At 32.1% G+C, this 21,222-nt stretch overlaps 2 protein-coding genes across 5 annotated transcripts; one reads left to right on the forward strand and one right to left on the reverse strand.

Moving 5' to 3' along the window:
* Positions 1-3,019: 3,019 nt before the first annotated feature.
* LOC132740673 (ornithine decarboxylase-like) lies at positions 3,020-6,435 on the forward strand. The gene is made up of 7 exons (XM_060728617.1): positions 3,020-3,110; positions 3,873-4,045; positions 4,327-4,464; positions 4,918-5,083; positions 5,231-5,396; positions 5,764-5,903; positions 6,412-6,435. The coding sequence occupies exons 1-7, from the start codon at positions 3,081-3,083 to the stop codon at positions 6,433-6,435; spliced, it is 837 nt and encodes a 278-aa protein (XP_060584600.1). The 5' UTR covers positions 3,020-3,080.
* Positions 6,436-7,053: 618 nt separating this feature from the next.
* On the reverse strand, positions 7,054-21,006 carry LOC132740682 (antizyme inhibitor 2-like). 4 transcript variants are annotated; one of them, XM_060728630.1, is made up of 10 exons: positions 20,742-21,006; positions 20,314-20,410; positions 19,910-19,986; positions 19,021-19,193; positions 17,664-17,801; positions 17,085-17,250; positions 10,253-10,412; positions 9,563-9,702; positions 9,186-9,391; positions 7,054-8,655 (listed from the first exon to the last, which is right to left on the reverse strand). In XM_060728630.1, exons 1-10 carry the CDS (start codon positions 20,841-20,843, stop codon positions 8,607-8,609), a joined length of 1,308 nt encoding a protein of 435 aa, XP_060584613.1. In that variant the 5' UTR covers positions 20,844-21,006; the 3' UTR covers positions 7,054-8,606. The 4 variants fall into 4 exon arrangements, with proteins under 4 accessions (XP_060584613.1, XP_060584614.1, XP_060584617.1 ...); XM_060728631.1 differs by having other exon boundaries at positions 20,700-20,805; XM_060728634.1 differs by having other exon boundaries at positions 20,261-20,410; positions 20,742-20,790.
* Between the last annotated feature and the right edge of the window lie 216 nt (positions 21,007-21,222).

Genomic DNA, 21,222 nt, shown 5'->3' on the forward strand with positions numbered 1-21,222 from the left:
ATATATATATATATATATATATATATATATATATATATATATATATATATATATATATATATATATATATATATATATATTCACACATATCTTCACTTACGGGGCCCATATATAAGACCGAGTTGAGTGGCATTATTTCATGCAGTCAGTTTTTATATACGCCACTATATAGGCCTATAATGAACATTTCCATACAACAGAACTAAGGGTACTAATTTATATATATAAACTATATATTTGATTATACCATAGGTGAAAACATATTGACTAATAACATAAAACCCCATAATAAATATATACATTTGTGGGACATATATCATTTACTACTAAAACCGGCCTACGGGCACTATGTTAGAAGGGTAGCCTACGCCCCCATACATCGTTTTTAAACATGCCAGAGTTGCGAGGCCTTATGTATGCCCCACATTAAATATACACCCCACAAGTATGGTCTCAAATAGACCGATGCCCCGTAAATGGAGGAATGTGTTTGTATATATATATATATATATGGATATATATTTTAGTTTGATTTTAATTTTGATTTAATCATAATGAATTAATTAATGGTTAACTACATACTAAGACTAGGCAGCGGGAAATGCTATTAATACTATTAATTGCACGTTGAACTCCCCAAGAGGTTTGTTGCAATGTTTCTTTTGAAAATATCATGCTTGTAAAACACGATGTTTAAAACTCTTAGATTTGCAATGACATGATGTATATTTTAAATAACCAAAGATATATTAAATTATCAAAGTACACAATTTAAATGGAATAGGATTCATATTTCAAATCAAAATCTTTTATATTTATATTTCAAAAACCCCAGGTCCTGCTGTAAAGAGATATTTGAAAATCATTACACTGTGTATGTTTTATTTTTTTAAATCAAATTTGAAATCTTCTGGCATTTATGATTGAGGAATGAAGAAGAAAAGATTAATTGACGATCAAGTTGTTGATCTGCATGAAGAACGGATATCAGTTACAGAAATTATAGATGAAATTGTACAAGTTAAACAAAGAGAAGTATGACTTATGTAATGTTTTTCCATTACCACGGTTAATACCTTAAATGTTGTCTTCCATCTTTCAATCTTTACAATCCCATTAATCGTTTTTAGTGACATTATTAAAGTATTTAAATGTATTTACATACTGACTGAAAAGCAAACAGGGCAGTCCATTATCAGACGACATGAAGTGCCGGCCCATCTTTACGAAAGACCGGTAGGGTCATTTCAACTTCATGAATTCCCGATTTCATTTTTAAGAATTCACAATTGAAACTTCGTGAATTCCCGTTTTCAACTTCACGATTTCAACTTCGTGAATTCACGATTTCAACTTCACGAATTCACGATTTCAACTTCGCGAATTCACGATTTCAACTTCGTAAATTCGTGAATTCATGAAGTTGAAATCGTGAATTCTTGAAGTTGAAATCGTGAATTCTTGAAGTTGAAATCGAGAATTCATGAAGCTGAAATCGAGAATTCATGAAGTTGAAATGGCCCCACCGGTCTTTCGTAGTACGAAAGACCGGTAGGGCCATTTCGACTTCATGAATTCCCGATTTCATCTTCATGAATTCACATATTTAACTTCGTAAATTCACGTTTCAACATACGGAATTCATGAATTCACGATTTCAGCTTCATGAATTCACGATTTCAACTTCACGAATTTACGATTTAAACTTCATGAAGTCATGCTTTCAAATTCACGAATTCACGATTTCAACTTCATGAATTCACGATTTCAACTTCACGAATTCAACTTCGTGAATTCACGATTTCAACTTCATGAATTCACGATTTAGTACATTTTAGTCTGTACTGATTCATGAATGTAATATGCGGTTGTTGCCACTTAGTCTAGTAGCTTGAAATGATTTCCTTTATTTTCTGTTTTATTTTCCCCAATTTGTGTGATATTCTATAACAGTTATTTATTAAAGCATTGTCGAACGACAATAAATTTGTATGTGATAAAGGTACAATAAGCAGATTAACAAGAACACGGAAACATGATCTGTTCCGTATATGACTTAAGATATTTCAGAACACAAGATTAAATACAACTTTAAAGAATTAGACAGTCAGTATTTGAAAAGAAAATGATAATAAAAGGGGAACAATATGAAAAACATGATCAACAAGGAACGCAAAGCCCATATGACCCAGCAACACAGGACCAACGGCAAGGAACCCTGCAGGATCCCAAATAAAAAAACAGGATAGGGCACACGGCAAATTGATACATTAAACACATTTATACAGATGCATTAAATAGACACAATGATTTATTATTTACATGTATGTTTATCGAAGTCAGACATGCAACACCTGATCACTATCTTTTCTTACAACAAGGGTGATGACGAAAGATTTTTGATGTGTGACATTGGTGACGTCATTGAGAAGGTACAGCGTTGGAGAAAGTTAATGCCACGAATAAAGATCTTTTATGGTATGGTGGTTATTTTATTTATTTTGTTTGATATAATCGTTGCAGAGACCCTGAAGGTGATATGGAAAAAAATAGTCAAAAACGGGATACTTTAAAAAATGCCCAAACGTCAGAATTCAAAATATTGTAGCCACGGTTTTATTTAGCCTGTTCATATACAGTGTTGTTAAGACAAGGTACTGTAACGACCCTTGTATCTGATTAAGCAGAATTCATTTACATACATGTATGATTATTGAAATATGATAATTTAGAATTAAGTAAGAAGCAATTATTATAGCGTGGAATACAAAGTCGCTTACCATTGCCGCTATTGCACCGGGTTATGCTATTATTACCGTTATTAAATAACAATAAAACAGATTATTCAATGAAACGATTGAGAAATTATTTAGGTTCTTTTTGCGTAAAGGTCCGGTCTTTATCTTCCAGTTATGCTACACATACTTAATTTCGACAAAAAGAAATTTTCTGAGCTGTTGTCGCTTTAAATCAAACCAAAACTTATATTGTCAAAATTTACCAAATGATGTTAAGTAAAAGTCATTCTTATAGCTGTGAAGTGCAATACAGACCAGGCTTTGCTGAAGATTCTTGCTGATATGGGCGTTTCATTTGATTGTGCAAGTAAGGTAAATGTTTTGTTTTCTGTCTGAACTTCATATACATGTTATATTAATATAAATTGTAACATCATTATTTTGTAAGCTGAAATAAGTTTCAGTTTCATCGATTATTTGTTATAACTACCATACAATACCCTAGTTGAATGGTAACATGCCTGTGGTGTGAGTTCACTTTGTGTACGGATCCCGAATTAAAATGGGCAAAGATCACTTATATTCAAACATAAAACATAATTGTTGGCATGCAAAATTGAACAGAACTTTAAAACTTGCAAGGTGTTAACCATTTTTTTTTCGATATTTACGATATGGTTGCTTTATAATTTTATTAAATATCAATATTATTATTGTTACATGGAACGCTTAACGTTATAATTTGGTAACTAGATATCCGCAAATGAGCGTAAACTATAATGATAGAGATATTGAATAAATATACGTTTAAAACTGAATTTATTAAACAAGTTGAAAATTTGTTTATTATACGAGCCTCTAACGATCTTCCGAGCACTACATTTTTTATTCAACGAGTTTAATCAAGTAAGTAAATAAAAAATTCTATTTATCACATATCCAAAATAAGAACTGTTAACAGTTTTAAGTTGATGGGCATTTAGTGTTACTATTTAGTCTATGTTAATATATGATTGAAAATAATGACGTCAAGTCAAGATACATGCCGTGCAATAACGTTTAAAAAGGAGGCACGGGTATGTGATAAATAATGGAAAACGTTTGGAAATCATAGTGTTAGCATAATGATTTCAGAGAGAGATTGAAGCAGTGTTGAGTCTAGATGTATCACCTTCCCGTATTGTTTACGCTCATCCTTACAAACCGGTTTCAAGTTTGAATTATGCGAAACTTAAAAATGTTTCTTTGATGACATTTGATACATCGATTGAGCTATACAAAATAAAGGACGTTTACCCGTCGGCAAAGTAAGGAAATCGAAATAATCTAGTTTGAAGTGTCTCTTTAAGACCTTTATTTTCGCGATTCATTTTCATTGTATTTGTTTGTTAAATACAAAACAATTTCTCTAGTTTACAATTACGGAGCAAATGACTATCATGTTTCTCATAATAATAAGAACACATATTGTAACTGTAACGAATTGAGTTTTTAAATACAATTGTTAGCTGGATGAATTGGCTCTTTATTTTGTTTAAAAATTCTTAGATAAACTGAAACTGTAAATATTACTTTGGTTTCTATTAAGATTACTATTGCGACTTCTTCCTGAGATAGAATTTGATGCGAGAATACAATTTGGTAGCAGATTTGGTTGTCCATTGTCTGAAGTCAAGAAAGTGCTCCGCTTGGCTTATGATTTGAACCTTAACATTGTAGGTGTAAGGTATAACACTTATATACTTCATTAGGGGAACTAACTAATTCAAAATATGTACAAAAATACGTTATGTTTTCACTCTGTGTAAGAAACTAGATTTAATCGCTTAAATGCTTACCAGCTTATCAAAATATTTCCATGACAGTTTTCAGGTTAAGCATGAAAACCTTAGTGCCGCCTTTTTTATTTTTGCAAAGTCAACTGCTCACAAACACTGAGCGACTCCTATCAAAAACTTAAGTCTGGTTACAGAAGTTGAGCAGTTGAGCTAAGGAAAACCTATTTTCTTTCCTTGCTGGTTTGGAACATGGTGGCGATTAAACTAAATTTATAACAAAACGGCACACATGCTAACTTCGCGGCACATTCGGGATAACTGAATAATTGTTGCAGGAAATCCGTAAAAAAAATCTTTTATTAAATCATATTATATATTATTATATTGTAATTAAAACTTAGCTTTCATGTCGGAAGTGATGTAAAAGATCCCGAAGCTTACATTTCCGTTCTCAGCCAATCAAGAGATGTATTTGATATTGCTGAAGAAATAGGATTCAATATGACTATTTTAGACATTGGTGGAGGCTTTCCGGGAGATCATAACACTTCACGTCAATTTACAAAGGTATGACAACAATCTTAATACTATCTTATTATAAAGAATGAATACAAAGAAATATACTGTATATATATCATAGACAATAAGTTCATCCATCAGAAACGTTGGCAAACCTTATTCAGGTTAAAAATGTTAAACATTTACTTTCTACAGTTCGCTGAAGTCATTAACAAAACAGTGTTGGACTTGTTTCCACCGGACAATAACCTCGAGATAATAGCCGAACCTGGCAGGTATATTGTGGCCTCTGCCTTTACTGTGGTTGCTAATATTATTGGCAAAAGATGTTACAAGAAATCAATAGCTGGTAATGAAACGGGTAATTGAAAAATTGCTCTTATGAATGAGAAATTCCAGGTTTTCTTTAAATCAAATTATGATATATAACTTATAAATAAATGAATGTGTGTGCATGCCTATAACGAATGATGGAAGAGAAAATCTCCCGTATTAACTCCAATTTAAACGATTATAGTAAAATGTCTAGCTTTGTCATTTAAATATCGTTTATCAAACGTGCTAACTTTAATGTATTTGGGCAAATTAATTAACTCACATTGTTTCAAAAATATGTGAATCATCAAAATATATAAATTTAAGAATTCAGCTGAGTAATACAGTTTTTATATAGTGTCTATGTAATATTTATACTTAAATTAAGGTATAATTTATTATATGTACTTCAGATGACAATGACGAAATTCAAACAGCATCAAACGCCAAAGTTTCTACAACGTATTTTATCAATGACAGTGTCTTTGGCAACTTTGTGTTCGGTCATCTTTACAAACCGGGAAGCGAAATTTATACTCCCAAGTTAGTCAAGGTAAAACTAAGTTCATATTTTCATATTGTTATCCTCACGAATGATATATAACTTTAAAAAGTAAAACCGTTATTCAGTCTAGTATCTGACATGCAATTATTTGTTTGTTCCTCTGATTTTTACACTGATTTATATAAAGTATTGATCTATCTCGGCGATTGGTTCACCTAATCTACATATTTTGATAACCAATTCCTTTGTAAGTGACTGACTGCTTATCACCCCATAATTGTTTAAATAATCCGTGGAAGATGAGTATCCATGAGGCTAAATGTTCGAAATCAACTGCCACGACCACATTTTGACATGTATGAGGATAGAACCTGCAATCCCAAGATTAGATATCCGATGATCTCTTTATTTAGCTTAGCAAGCGGATTCTGATTTCCAAATAATTACATCATTTTATTGGTATAATCTAAAAATTGGTTCACGTTAGTTTTTAATATAGTTTTTCTGTGTGGCAATTGCAGTATTTAATAACCCATTTATCATTATATATTCCTAGCATTTTGTATATTTGGATTGTTGATATATAACTATTTATTTATTCTGGTCCAGGCCATAAAAGGCAAGGAACTTGTTGAAAGTACGATATTAGGATTTACCCTCGCACCTGGTGATTGTCTAAACAGATCAGTAATGCTGCCTGACCTACGTATAGGTGACTGGATCTACTATGAAAACATGGGTGCTTATACACTCAGTTTGACTTCATCATTTAACGGTCTTGGTGTTCCTGACATAAAATACCATTGTTTAGAAGATTTGTGGTAAGGTTGGATCTTTTTCTTGTCTATTACTTTCATGTATTTATTATGCTTTATTATGACACATATATCATGTAAACAATATAGCTGTATTATATATTGTATAACTGTATACAATACCGCTACGTATTTGATTATATAACCTAGTCGGTGTATAGGACACATTAAAAGTTGCCTTTTTAATGTCTGAAACGTGTCTCTTCGTCAACAAAAAGATACAATTACACGTTATCGCCAAATATTTAAGTTCGATTTTAACATTAAAAGATTGTAAATCAAAGGCATAATTTCAGGTCAAAACAATAGTTGCATAATTATAAGCAGGACATTTGTTAAAACCATACTTAAAAAGACAAGAAACATTGCAATATTAATGATTATGTACTTTACAAGAAAGTCCAAAAGAAATCACAGATACAACATTCAATAATTTGACTGAAAAAGAAGAATACGCATGAACACCAATGGCTAATGTTGAACATTTTTTGCTACACTTAAACAGAACTGCCATGCCAAAACCAATTAGATGTTATTGATTAATGAACTAGGATAAAAGACAACAAATTGTAAAAATGTCTTAAGATTACTTTATGATATATATTGGTTATCGTTGAAATGGCTTTTATTCATGTGTTTCATGGTATTTTATTAAAATCGTAGGAGATTTCTGTTTCTGCAGTAGGCCAAACAGCCAATATATTTATTCTGAAATGTTAACCTGTAAGCGTGATTAAGAATTGTTTAGGAACAAGAATATATAAAATAAGAATAATATACACCTGTGTATGTCATTTTTTTATTGATTGTTTGCTAGGAAATATAATAATACTCATTCCTTATTTTAGGTACCAAGTTTATCCTAAAGACAGGGAGGAAAGCCCCAAGAATCAGTGATTTATAGATTTGTGAAACCGTATGTGTGCATTTTTAATGTATACTTTCAAAGATATAGCACACCTAACACATTTCTGGAAAATAATGACAAAAAATAGTTTGTCTGGAAATAACATAAATAGATAGAAGACAGTATGTAAGAATTTTTTCAGACATTATTCATGTCACAAGTAGTTGGCATATTTTCCAGAGAAGAAAGAAAATAGAAAGATATTAAATGTGACAGCAGTATTGACAGAAGACGAAATATTATTGAGGGTGCAATGTTACCATTTGAAGATTTATGAAAAGTAAAAGTTTCAGAGCACACAAGAATAATCGCTATTTAACTATCAAATTTGTGAAACATGACCATATCCATCGAAGCACTTTTTAAGTGACATTACTCTCATTTGTTTCAGTTAGGCTGAGAGAAAAATAGTTGTGTTTTTAAAAAGATTGATTACTAAAATGATGGTTTGACAATAATGGATAATGACAAATGTTGAGGATAAAATATAAAAGAAAAACCCTAAAATATGAAAATACTGCCCACTCTTTTTATAAATAGATATTACTGATGATTTCCAAAGGATATTTATGTGGGTACTTTACAATGAATATCATGTTCAAAGTGAAGAAATAAAACTTTCAACTTCCAAATGAAAGAAACATAATAATTATTAATTCTGAAGTCATGACATAGGAAATGTAAGCATAGTTTTTGACATCATTCATGGACCCAAAATCTACAATTGTTCTAAGCTTGGCTAAGAAATAACTGTCATTTGATTTTGCATTGTCAACATGTTTCTCAGTCTACCCAATCTTCTTATATGATACTCATGACCACACTTATTTCCTTTTCAAAGTATTTTTGTTTCAATAATAAAACTAAAATTTCTTAAATGTTTTCACTTGTATTATATTACAACGCTTAAAACCTATCATCTTCAATCGTCTCGGACTCATTGAGCAAGACCGTTTTCAATATAGATAAAGATAAAATTTATAAAAAAGTGCTGTTGCTATCCTCTGCAATTCTGTTGAACGTTAAAATCTACGGACGTTTCGTGCAATAAAGTCTTTGGTCAGAATAAACATCATGCCTGAAATATGAGAAATTATCATCTAAAGACAATATTTAACAGGTAGGTGCATCGGCAAATAACATATTTTCGAAGATATAAATAGGTTTTGTGATAGAATTTACGAATCTTTGCTCTTACACATGAATAGTGTTCACCCGACAACTGTGATTACCGCTTAAATAAAAAAAGAACGATCTTCAATACAAATTAAATAAAAAACATAACACAAATAGATTTATATGAAAAAGTATTTACAAATCATGAAATGACATTTAGATATTCAGACAATATAATATGTTGATCACCTTAGAAAAATTGACCGATGCACAGTGACCTAATTTTGGCTCAATATTCATATTTTTGGCTATTACTCAATGGAAATTGCATGGACGTCAATTATAACTACTTTGTTTTTCCAAATTAAACCGTTTTGACATATCCGGCGTAAGAACTCGGCAGCGAAAGCTGCATTTAGTGCCTTAACTGGGCGGATGCACCCTCATTAAACATAGAATACACACAGACAGAAAAATGTAATCGATATTTACCATAAGTTCTCAAGGCAATGATACATGATATCTGGAACACTTATCCCGTTAAATGATGTTGCCATGCTCATGGTGTAAGCACCCATGTTCTCATAATAAATCCAATCACCAACATTTAGATCAGGTAACATTACTGATTTATTCAGGACATCAAAAGGTGCAAATCCTGATATGGTACTTTCAACAAGTTTATCTTCAGATTTGTGCTGTAAAATATGATGACAAATTATTTGTAACTTTACAAAAAGAAAAAGAAAGAAAGGCAGTATTTCCACATCATATACTATTAAAACTCATTATTATTAATCAAAAGATAAACACATCTTTTGGAATTTGACATGTGTGACGGACGGTAAAAAACAAATTTTTAAAGTTACCCGTAAAATGTTTGGAGTATATTCTTCGCTACCAGGTCGGCACAAACAACAATCAACAAAACTTCCAAAGATGCTGTCATTAAGAAAATATGTTGTGGAAGTTTCGTGGTTTGAAGACATGCTATTTTCTCTATTACTATCTGAATTGAAAATTGAAGTATTTCATGTTTTATATTATTGTGACACCGTAGGAACAACCACCCACACCTAAGATATTGAATTACAATGGATATTGCGTAATCGTTTTAGAGATAATAAAAGGAAATGTCCTTCATTATACTTACCGACCCCTCTATACACAACTTCTTAAATACCAGTTTAATACCAAGAAACATGAATTCATTTCATTGTTATAGATAAACCACACATTTATTTCAAAATATGACATATAAATCAGGAATTCATATCAAACTATTACGGATAAAACCACGAATCTCTTTCCAACTGAAACAGATAAACAGAATTCATTTAGGAGTGTGTCAGATGCATCACGAATTTATTTTAAGCTATGACGGATAAAACAATAACATATTATTAAAAACTATCAAACTATGCCATATAACGCACGAATTTATTTAATATGACATAACTTTACTTAATTAAATTTTACACTTCTTTTCTTTGAAAAAATGGGGGAAATTCAAAATATGTATGATAGGTTTTTATTTATTTTAACCATAACTTAATTACCTTTGCCATACATACAAGTTACATTGCTATGACATCGTTTACCAAAAATATAAGCGACAACTGTAAATGCCGAAGCTACAATATATCTGCCAGGTTCGGCTATTATTTCGATACTAGGTGGAAACATCTCTTCCAAGGTTTTGTTGATGACCGTAGACATCTGAAGGAAAACAGTAAAATTGTAAATATTATTTTCTTTGAAGCATCATTGAGCTATCAAGTGATAAATGTTATCAAACAATGTTGCCAGTATTTACTGGACTCTGTATTATTATTAGTGTTATTATTATTATTATTAATTATTATTATTTTTATTTTTATTAATATTATTACTACTACATTTACCATACTCAGCTTAAGACTTCGATTGTTGTTGTCCAAAATTAAGTTTCAACTAGACAATATCTACGAGGGTTGTCCCAAAATGTCGTAGACTACATTATTTTCTCTTCAACCTGACGTCATGACTTAATAAAATTTACCAGATATCTTCCTTGGTCATTTGTTAATTTACCTTCTTAAAGTAAATAGCCAATATATAAGGTAACGCTTTTTATCAGGGTTTCATATTAAACAGTACAACATACCCGGAGCACGATAAAATATTAGTCAGTGTTGAGAGCATGCTTCTTAAAAATATGCCTTTAACTTCCAGCATAATAATAATTATGGGAAATACATTCCTGTGGAATGACGTCATTCATTTTTACGTCATATCACCAACAGACGTTTATGTAACGTTACTTTGAAAAAATCTGTAGCATAATATGTAACAGCAATGCTATTTTGAAAATTCCCAAAATGGCGACGTCAGATGAAAATGCGGCGCAGCGCGATGTCATTGAATACTGTGTTCAGTTCAAGAAGCGTCCAGCATTAACTGACAACATGGAGAACATTATATTTTATCAAGATAATGCACTTTGCCATAGATCTCAGGAGACACAGCTTGAACTTGAATTGATAGGTTTTTAGAGACTTCCATACGCCCTTAGACTTTGCAGTGTTTCCTTATGTGAAATCACAATTACGAGGTCACCCTGAGGTTCGAAAATTTCAGGGTACTAGGCAAGGAAACTCGACGAGTGTTGAAGACATTAAAGTAGGACTATTTTGAAAATGGTTATGATAAATGGGTCGCCCGACACCGATAGTGGATCGAGAAACACGGAAAATACTTTGAAAAACATTTTTTCTTAAATCTTGCAACGTCATGACGTTTATGACGGCGTGCGCCGGGTAAGAATAGGTAGCATTCTTTAAATTTTAATAACTTGGTCAGTTTTGGACGTATTTTGATTTTATTTCGCATAGACACACATAAAAGGTGTATTGACTTTTCCCTAGCTTGACGACTCTATTGTTTTATAAGTGATTGAGTAACAGACTTTGTCTACGATATTTTGGGACAACCCTCGTACATGTTGTAGATTGACATTTGCGGAAAGCAGGGGACCAACCCGAATCTTATGTTTTAAGAATGCTTTTATTTATTTTACACTTCATAAAGAATAACTAATGTCTTTTCAGCATTTGTACCACGTGATGTTTCAATAGAAATCATTTTTAGATACAATCATCATATTATTGAGAGAGATCTATGCAACAAATAAGGACAAAGTGTAGAGTGTGCAATAAAATAAAAATAAAATAAAACAAAATATCTTAATGAAATAAAATACTAATAAAAAGAGGAACAAATTTTGTCTCTCTCTCTCACAACTGCAAGCTCCTTTTTATTTACAGTGTTGTTACAATATTTGACATTTGATAAATGCAATGAATTGATTCATAAGGCAATTTAAAATGTATAAATTAAAAGTTGATAACAAAATATCTATAAAATTTTCACCAACAAGTGCCTAACCTGTATTACTATCGAAGACGTAAATACCAATCCTATCAGCACAATGTCACGTGATGTGACCCCTGTGAGAGATGCTTGTAGTATCCAGTTGGTCAATTGCAGGTTAGCTCCAGTAGAGTATAGACGTGACATATGAAAAGTGATTTTATGGTATTTGTTATTCGAACTAGTTGAATTTAAGATGTTGTGTTTCTAAAACATTAAAGACTACAAAATTTAATGAAAACATTGCAAATTATGAAAGTGATCCGATTCAAGTTCAAAAAGGCGAAGAAAAGAACGAGTGCTCCATTTTGGGACAGTGTACAGTCTCGCTTTCACTATCAGAGGTGAAAGGGTTATCAGTGTTTGGTGAAATGTCGACATTTGTCCAAAATCTGATGGCAACAAGCCTAGACGAGAGCAAAAAAGCCGGGTTAGTTGATACCGGAGAATACAACATTTCTTTACACCATAGAAGTCAATCCTGAAATATGGAGGGTGTTATCATCAGAAACGAGATCAAAACGCAACAAAACGCAAAGCATGAGAATATAGAGGATGTTGTTGCTCTATTAGTGGACAATTTGGCATTTACCACTTTGGCCAGTAATGACATGAACGCCAGAAGAAGAGATCAAATGCAGAAAAAATTGAATCAGGATTATGCATCCCCTTGTTCTCAGCATAATCCTGTCACTGAAAATTTGTTTGACGACAACATCGGTTTATTTCAGAAGCAAACAAAGTTGGGCAGAAAAGGAAACAAAACAGGCACAGTACGGACCATATATATCAACCAGTTGATGTGCAGCGACGTAGGCCTTTTTTACACAACAGGCCTTCCCCTTGGGTTTTTTTGAATGTTCAAAGCAAGGGGAGAGCAGGCAAGTCAGCAACTTCAGCAACTCAAGCACACAACAATGGGCCGAGCCGTCCATTCATCAAAACGCGCCATTATTAGAAAGTGAGGTTAGTGGACACTGTGTCACTTTTAAGGCTGGTCGACTACCAGACTTTCTTGAAAAGTGGAAAACTATTACATCAGATAAACAAAATTTAGAAATAGCACAAGGTTGTAACAGAAACCTTTTCAAGGCTCTTATCGGACTACAGTTGTAAATGAATCAGAAGCCGAAATTCTTGATATTGAAATCCAAAAGTTTCTCTTTGCTGGTGTGATTGTGAAAGCCGTGCATGAACCAGGGGGATATATTTCTCCTGTATTTCTGTGCCCATATAAGGACGGTTCTTTTAGAATGATTTTAAACTTAAAGCAATTAAATCAGTCTGTTGAATATGTACAATTTAAAATGGAATGTTTGCAATCAGCTACCAGAATGATGACTCCCGTTTGCTACATGACTTTAATTGTCTTTAAAGACGCTTATTATACAGATAACGTTGACAAACGGTTTCGAAAATATTTACGATTCATGTATGTCTACCAAATGGATTAGCATGTGCTCCAAGACTGTTTACTAAATTAATGAAACTCGTATATGGTCAGCTACGTGCACAAGGTTTGCTGTCAGTTATTTACATTGATGAATCCTATTTACAAGGTAACAGTTATCGAGAATGTTAACACAATGTTCAGTGTACAAGAGATCTTATTTCACAGTTAGGCTTTAGTATCAATGAAAATAAATCATTGTTCCAACCAACGCAAATGTTAACATTTCTAGGGTTTATACTTAACTCAATCACTATGTATATATTTGACTGAATTGAAACAAACCAAACAAAGCTAAAAAAGAAAATACAGGAAGCACTAGCTATGCAACATAGGGGTATAACTATACGCAAAATCGCAGAACTTATAGGAACTTTTGCCTCCTGCTGTGTCGCTATTCAGTTTGGATTTGTTTATACAAAATTAAAAGAACAAGAACAATCAGCTGCTTTAAAAGGTACGAAAGGCAATTTTGATAGGAAAATGTGCTTAACACCTACAGCGATTGAAGGTGTACATTGTTGGCTCACCTATTTATAAGCCTCTCCCACAAATAACTCTGACAACAGACTCTCCGTTAAGGCCTCAACAGACGTAGGATTTAGCTGTACAACATTAATTAGAGATAAGATGTACATTTTTCAAAGCAATACAACACTTGCATTCAGACGGTAATTCTACACTGTAGGAATCAGTTGAGGTTTCCCTAAAAAGAATCCCTCCCAATTGATCCTTTACATACTTTACTCACTAAATACTTTTTTCGTCATCAGCAATGATTGAAACACCACCACTAAAAAGAAATATATATATATTTTTTTAATGTGAAGCCTGACCGAGACTCAAACTTGGGCCCCTCGGAATACCGTTCTGCGGTTCTACTGACTAAGCTATCCGGCTCGGTTACCTTCCCTCCCCTAATTAGAGAACAGTTCAATACATGTACCGTGACATAATCATTTTCGGAATAATTTGGGATTCGAACATAACACAACTTTTGGTCTCCTGGAAAGTTTTTTTCAACATCATTTTACCCCATCTTAATACTATGTTTACGTTTTAGCACTGTAGTTGTTCTGGAATTTCATTCATTACACCCATTATCAGGAGATAATTAGGTAATCTGTTACTTGTCATCGTGGAAAGTCTGTAAAAATATGTAAGACAAGATTTTCAAAAAAGAACATGTCCTATACCTTACATCTAGACTTAAGGTTTCCAAATTCAAGAAATAGTAGCCTTCACACATTAAGATTTGCCTGAACATCTTAGTTTTAATTGGTGTTGTACTTCAAAATCCTACCGTCTGTTGAGGCCTTTAATCGGCTGGGAAGCTGTTTGTAATAATGTTAGCACAGGGGGTCAATGGAGTACATCAGAACTATCTGGTAACATAAATTATCTTAAACTCAAGGCTGTCTGTCTGGGAATGATGACCTTTCTTGAACTTTTAAAAGATAAACATGTTATGATTCGGTCAGACAACAGTTCTACGGTAGCCTTTATAAATCATACGGGGGCACGCGCTCATATCAGTGTAATTTAATAGCCAAGTTAATTTGGCAGTTTGCTCAGAAATGTAATATATGGCTGACAGCAACTCACTTGTCTGGTAAAGAAAACTCATAAGCGGATAAAGAGAGTCGTGTGTTTCATGATAATACTGAGTGGATTTTAAATGACACTATTTTCTAGAAAATTTTAGTAAGGTTTTCTTATCAGACAGTAATTGATTTGTTTGCTTCGAGATTAAAGGCAAAACTAGCAAAAAATATTTCGTAAAAGCCTGATCCGGGGGCTTTATTTGTTGATGCATTTCAGCTATGCTGGACAGATTTAATTTGTTATGCTTTTCTGCCTTTCCGTGTCATCGACAGAGTTTTACAAAAACTTCTGATAGACAAAACTCAGGGGATTTTTGTTCTGCAGCTACATTGGACAACTCAACCCTAGTAACCCAATGTACTGAAAATGTGTGTGTCGCGCCCATATCGCCTTCCACGGAGGAAAGATCTGTTGACATTATCATTTGCCCTAGATCAAATTCACCCTCTTTATCCCAAAACTTCAATTGATTGTTGTCACCTGTCAGGGACATGTATCAGCAATCAGGATTTTCAAAATCAGCAATTTCCATTATTATTAATTCGTGGCGAGCTACCACGAAAAAACAGTACAATGTGTATTTTAAAAATGGCAGGAGTTTTGTGAATGTAATGGATTACATGAATCATTAGTGTCAATCATGTAGCAGAATTCCTGACAAAACTTTTTCATGAAGGTTTGTTATGCTCATGGCACTATTGTCTGGCCAACGGGCACAATCTTTACATTTCTTAGATATAAATCATATGACATTGTTACCTGATAAAGAGACATTTTATATACAACTGTGTGTCAAGCAGAGTAGACCTGGTTTTCATGTACAGCCATTGATATTTGATGTTTTTTCATAATCCCGATTTGTTTATAAGTTTTGTATTGAATGCATATCTAGATAGAGCAGTAGAATTTACAGGAAATTGTACTTCATTATTCATTAGTATACAAAAACCGCACAGTGTGAGTCAATACTTTATCAAAATCGATTATTTAAAGATATTTTGGCAACATCTGGAATATATATTAGCAAATTTAAGGGACATAGCACTACAGCAGCTGCCGTACGTGCAGCTGATAGGGCTGGAGTGCCTAAAAAAGACATTATGTCAGCTGCTGGCTGGTCTTCAAGTAACACTTTTGCGCAATTTTATAAAAAATCTGTTAGGACAGGTAATGAATTTGCTAAAAGCATTCTGCAAAGTGCTTTGATTTAAATACAATTTATTTTTAGATTAAACAAATTATTACAACAAATATTACTTAATCATTGTCAGATGTTCAAATGATAAGTTTTAGTAGATTATATATAAATGTATAAGTAGTTAAGTAAAAGATTAACAATCATTATTTGTTTGTATTTCTGGGTTGTTCGTGAACACCTTTAAAGCTCTCACAGGGGCCACATCACGTGACCTTGTGCTGATAGGAGAATTGGAAAATTAAACGAGACTAACCTGTATGTTGAAGTTGGATTTCAATCCTCCGAGGCACAAGGTCACTGTGATGGGCTCATGTGCACCTCCGAGATAACTTATTTTGCCCACCCTGATATATATACTAATGTATGTGGTAATAATATTTTGAGTGTTCACTAAACAAGTTAAAGTTTGACCTACTGGATACTACAAGCATCTCTCACAGGAGCCCATCACAGTTACCTTGCGCCTCGGAGAATTGAAATCCAACTTCAACTTACAGGTAAGTCTCGTTTATTTTTCCACTTATGTGTGCTAATTTGAAAAAAAAAATAGTTAAAATTAATTTTTTGCAACGGTATAACATGTCCTGTAAAAAATTCTTTTTCTGAATGATCTGTTGCTCACCCGGCTGCACATTATAACATAAATCTGAGATTACAAATATTAATTCTACTAAATGAAACATAAAACAATTTATATGTGAATTTTATACATGCTATATCTGCATACCGCTTCGAAACGTTTAAGTGATCCTTGATGTCCCGGAAAACCTCCACCGATGTCTAGTACATTCAAAACAAATCCAAGTGAATTGGCAATGTCAAAGACTTTCTTTGACTGGTGGAGAATCGGCACATAAGCTTTGGGATCCTGTACACCGCTTCCCACATGAAAACTTAAACAATTAGCAGCTGAGCTGTACATAAGAAACAATTACTTTGCACTTTGACTACATTGATATTCATTCAATTTCATTGCAGTCATCATGCATACCATAAATGAAATAACAATGGGACAATCGTAATTGTTGACAAATATTTAAGCCATAAATATATATAATAATCTGATAGTAAAAAATATAACTCATACTGACATTTATTATCCCCAAGACATTTAGCCCACTCTAAAAATTGATAATTGATATGAGCCCACAAGTGGAAAACGTAAAGGTGATCATTTGCACCTAGTGCGGAAATTTCCTAAATGTACCATTTTTCTTTAACAAAACTTAAACTTCTACAAATAACAACTGAACACTCAAATAAATGCAAATAAATGTTCGTATAAAGTGTAAAATCTGGGACATACCTGACACCAACGATATTAAGGTTCAGTTGTTTTGCTACTCGTAGCACATTCTCTACATCAGACAAAGGACAACCAAACTTGCCGTTAAATTGTACTTCAGCCTGGAATTCAACTTCAGGTAAAAGTCGTAGAAGTAACCTGAAATTTTTTAACTATTCTAAAGTATACTCGTTATCGACCAGTAAATTATTGCGAATTGGTCTACAAAGTCAAAATTTTCCATAAGTATTTAAAATAACGATAAAAACTATAGAAATGTACAATTTGGATATTGCCTTAAAAGAAAAAAAATGTTAATAAAGTTATAAGTGATTTATACACATTTTATTGAGGAATAATAATATTTTGTTCTAGAGCAATTAATTATCTGCTATAAAATTTACTAGTATGTAATATCGAATCATGCAACATCCATGCATAATTCTTTTGTGGCTTGTGTGATGTGTAATACTAAATACTAGCAACGTAATTATCTAAAAAAGGTATTGTATTACAGACCGTCCATAATTGACCAATTCACTTGGATCTATGATATTATAAATCAATGTTAATAAATGATTTTTTTGTGATAAACTAAAAGGGTTTGTGTGTTGATGTTCGTTAAAAAGGTGGTAGGAAAAATAGATGTAAAATAAAAAGTAGGAAAAAATTTGAAGATAAATAATTTTAAAATATTTTGTAAAATGAAAAAAGGAAATTGATTTAATTTAAAAATAGTTGATAGTAAATTTTGAATTATTTTGGGGTAATGGAATTTGATTGTAGGTAAGTAAGTAGGAAATAATTAGTAAAGGGAAGTAAAAATCAGATTTGGGGAAATTTCACCTAGTGTGTGTTGATTTTCTTTCTTTTTTGTATCATAGTCAAACATAAAAACACGTTCCCTGTTGTCACAATATGAAACCCCAGAAAAATGTAACCAATGAACGAGCATCTGAATATGATATTTCTATCGCTTTCCCTTTCTCTGCCGTCAGCCCAGCAGAAATGGGCCAATCAACTGACACCTTCAGTCGTGTTAACGCACTGTGCCATGTATATGTATACTTTTGATCATTTTCAACATAAAGGTCCCTAAAATATGATACTCTAAAGTGATAAACGATATGCAATGGATAACCACATTGAAATTGGACGCCTACTGTATTGTATTAAATTTCTGTATAGGAATAACAATGTAGTAATTTAATATAAGTAAGTAAAATAACATCGTAAAGATAGGAATATAGAATAAGTTGATGAAATATTTCTATTTTGAAGTTAAACATATGTCTTTAAAATATGAATGAATGAGGCGACTAAAACAAAATTAAAATGAAACACATAAAAATGTATAAATTTAACCATATTGGTATACCTTGCTGAAGGATAGAATTCCTTCACTTTGAAAAGTTCTTCAGAACAATCAAATGTCATCAATGAAACATCTTTATATTTTGCATGCAGTAAACTTGATACCGGCTTATAAGGATGGGCATATACAATACGAGTCGGTGAAATACCAAGTTTGAGCACTGCCTCAATTTCATTCTAAAAAACGACGGCGTTGCTATTAAACATACTGTATATATATCAATGCTTGGAATATTTCATCAGTCAAGATCAATATATTTTGAAAACATTTCGATGATAGAAAAATTAAAACCGAATGCAGGTAAATAAATATACAGTAACATCTAATGTACTAGCGTTTCGTTGTTTGTAATTTGTTTATTTTATTCTAACATGTTTCTTGGTGAATTGGAAATGTTGCTTCAAAAAATGAAACACGTAATCAAACTAATACAAATAAATTAACACATTTTTGTTAAGCCTACATTGAACGAGGCGCTAATCGAGGATTACAAAGGCTTTTCAGCTTTGATCTCGTCCGATAAAATTGTATTTTAGTCAACAACATTATAATGACCTCTTTATTTCACAGTACCATTTGCTTTGACATTTTCACAAAACTTTGTTAACTTTGTTACTTTAAGTACAATAAAAGTTTGATACGGAATATTTGAACTCGGAAATGAAAACAAAAAAAAACAATAGAGTAAAAATATTTCATATAGATTTCTTTGGATTCGGAAAATAAATAAGCTAGAAGAGGTTTAAAATCTATTAACTCGTTAAGTAAAAACGAGACTGGACCCAACAGATAAGTAATTTATTTTAGGAAATCACAAGGGGCATAATCTAAAAGTGTTCATTTATTACATTAAATTAAATGGAAATAAATGTTTGTGTTGCATTCATTTTACCTTGCTTGCACAGTCAAACGATACACCCATATCAGCAAGAACTTTCAACAGTGGTTCAGAAGAATTGCATTTCACAGCTAAAATTGTGATAACTTTTGTTTAATTTATATAAACGTTGTGACATAAGTCATTGAACACCAACAAGAAACAAAACTGATTCATTAAGCCACATAATTCCGACGAAATACTTGAAACCTTGTACTAAATCTTTTAGTATTACTTTATACTTTATATTTAGACTTTTTAATTTAATTACCAAATTGATGTTAAACATTCTGATGATATTATTTCAAATAGTTGATGGCATTAAAGCAACTTTTTGCGTATAAGCACTTTGTATACAAAACTTACTTCGAGTCTCGTTACAGGCACAATCCTTCCCCGGTAAATAAAAGATTCCATACCGTAGAATATTTTAACTCTCGGCATCAGTTTCCTCCAACGCTGAACTTTGCTAATGACGTCACCAAGATCACATACAACGAATCTGTCGTCATCGCCCTTGTCAAATATAAATATACACAATTTAAAAGTATTCAATTCTGTGACATTTAGATGTTCAGATCTGATTTTACTTTATTTAACAATAGTTTTATTTAACAATAGTTTTGTTCTTCTAGATTTGAACTAATAAACAGTATTACGCAGTATAAGAACTAAATTGAGTGTTCTAATTAACACTCATTGATTGTAAATAATAGTAACATTTCGATTGATTTAATGCGCGTATCAATATTCTGACTGAAAAGTCAATATATATCCTTTTTAAGCAAATCACTAGAAAATTCACCTATAATGCTCATTGTATCATAAATGTAACGTCTGAAAATACCTCTTTCTGTTTAGCAGTCACTATTTCATTAATGATATCCCGATTCGACCTTTCTTCCTTGTACAGCTTAACACGACACTCATCTAGTAATAGTTTCATCATATTTTGAAATGTTTTATCGTGTCTTTTAGTTCACTACGCGAATTAAATAACAAATCGTTACAAATTAACAAGCATTTCACTACAAACACGATATATCCTCTTTTTATATTTAAGTTATAAGAAATAAGTCAACCATTTACTTACGTTTACATAATGCGCGAACTAAAACATATATTAATCTGTAGAATTTACAAGTTTACATAAAGTGTATGTGCACTTATTTAAAGATAATGTTACTTTCACAACTTGATAGAATAATGAACGCATGTTATGGAGCATGTACACCATTGGCATTTTAGTATACATGTAATCGTCATAAAAAATTTCGTACAAGTATATAAATAAAACTACTATACAATAAAATAATCGTTAACTGTAT

Source organism: Ruditapes philippinarum, unplaced genomic scaffold, assembly GCF_026571515.1.
Source record: "Ruditapes philippinarum isolate M1 unplaced genomic scaffold, ASM2657151v2 ctg861_1_1_1_1, whole genome shotgun sequence".
Lineage (NCBI taxonomy): Eukaryota > Metazoa > Mollusca > Bivalvia > Venerida > Veneridae > Ruditapes > Ruditapes philippinarum.

Excerpts from the sequence above, each read along its gene's own strand:
- LOC132740673 (XM_060728617.1), top strand. The coding sequence starts at position 3,081 with ATGGGCGTTTCATTTGATTGTGCAAGTAAG. Across the intron at positions 4,046-4,326 it reads GACGTTTACCCGTCGGCAAA|ATTACTATTGCGACTTCTTC; the intron begins GTAAGGAAATCG and ends GTTTCTATTAAG. Across the intron at positions 4,465-4,917 it reads CTTAACATTGTAGGTGTAAG|CTTTCATGTCGGAAGTGATG; the intron begins GTATAACACTTA and ends ATTAAAACTTAG.
- LOC132740682 (XM_060728630.1), bottom strand. The coding sequence starts at position 20,843 with ATGATGAAACTATTACTAGATGAGTGTCGTGTTAAGCTGTACAAGGAA. Across the intron at positions 19,987-20,313 it reads GAGAGTTAAAATATTCTACG|CTGTGAAATGCAATTCTTCT; the intron begins GTATGGAATCTT and ends TCACAATTTTAG. Across the intron at positions 17,251-17,663 it reads CTTAATATCGTTGGTGTCAG|TTTTCATGTGGGAAGCGGTG; the intron begins GTATGTCCCAGA and ends TAATTGTTTAAG.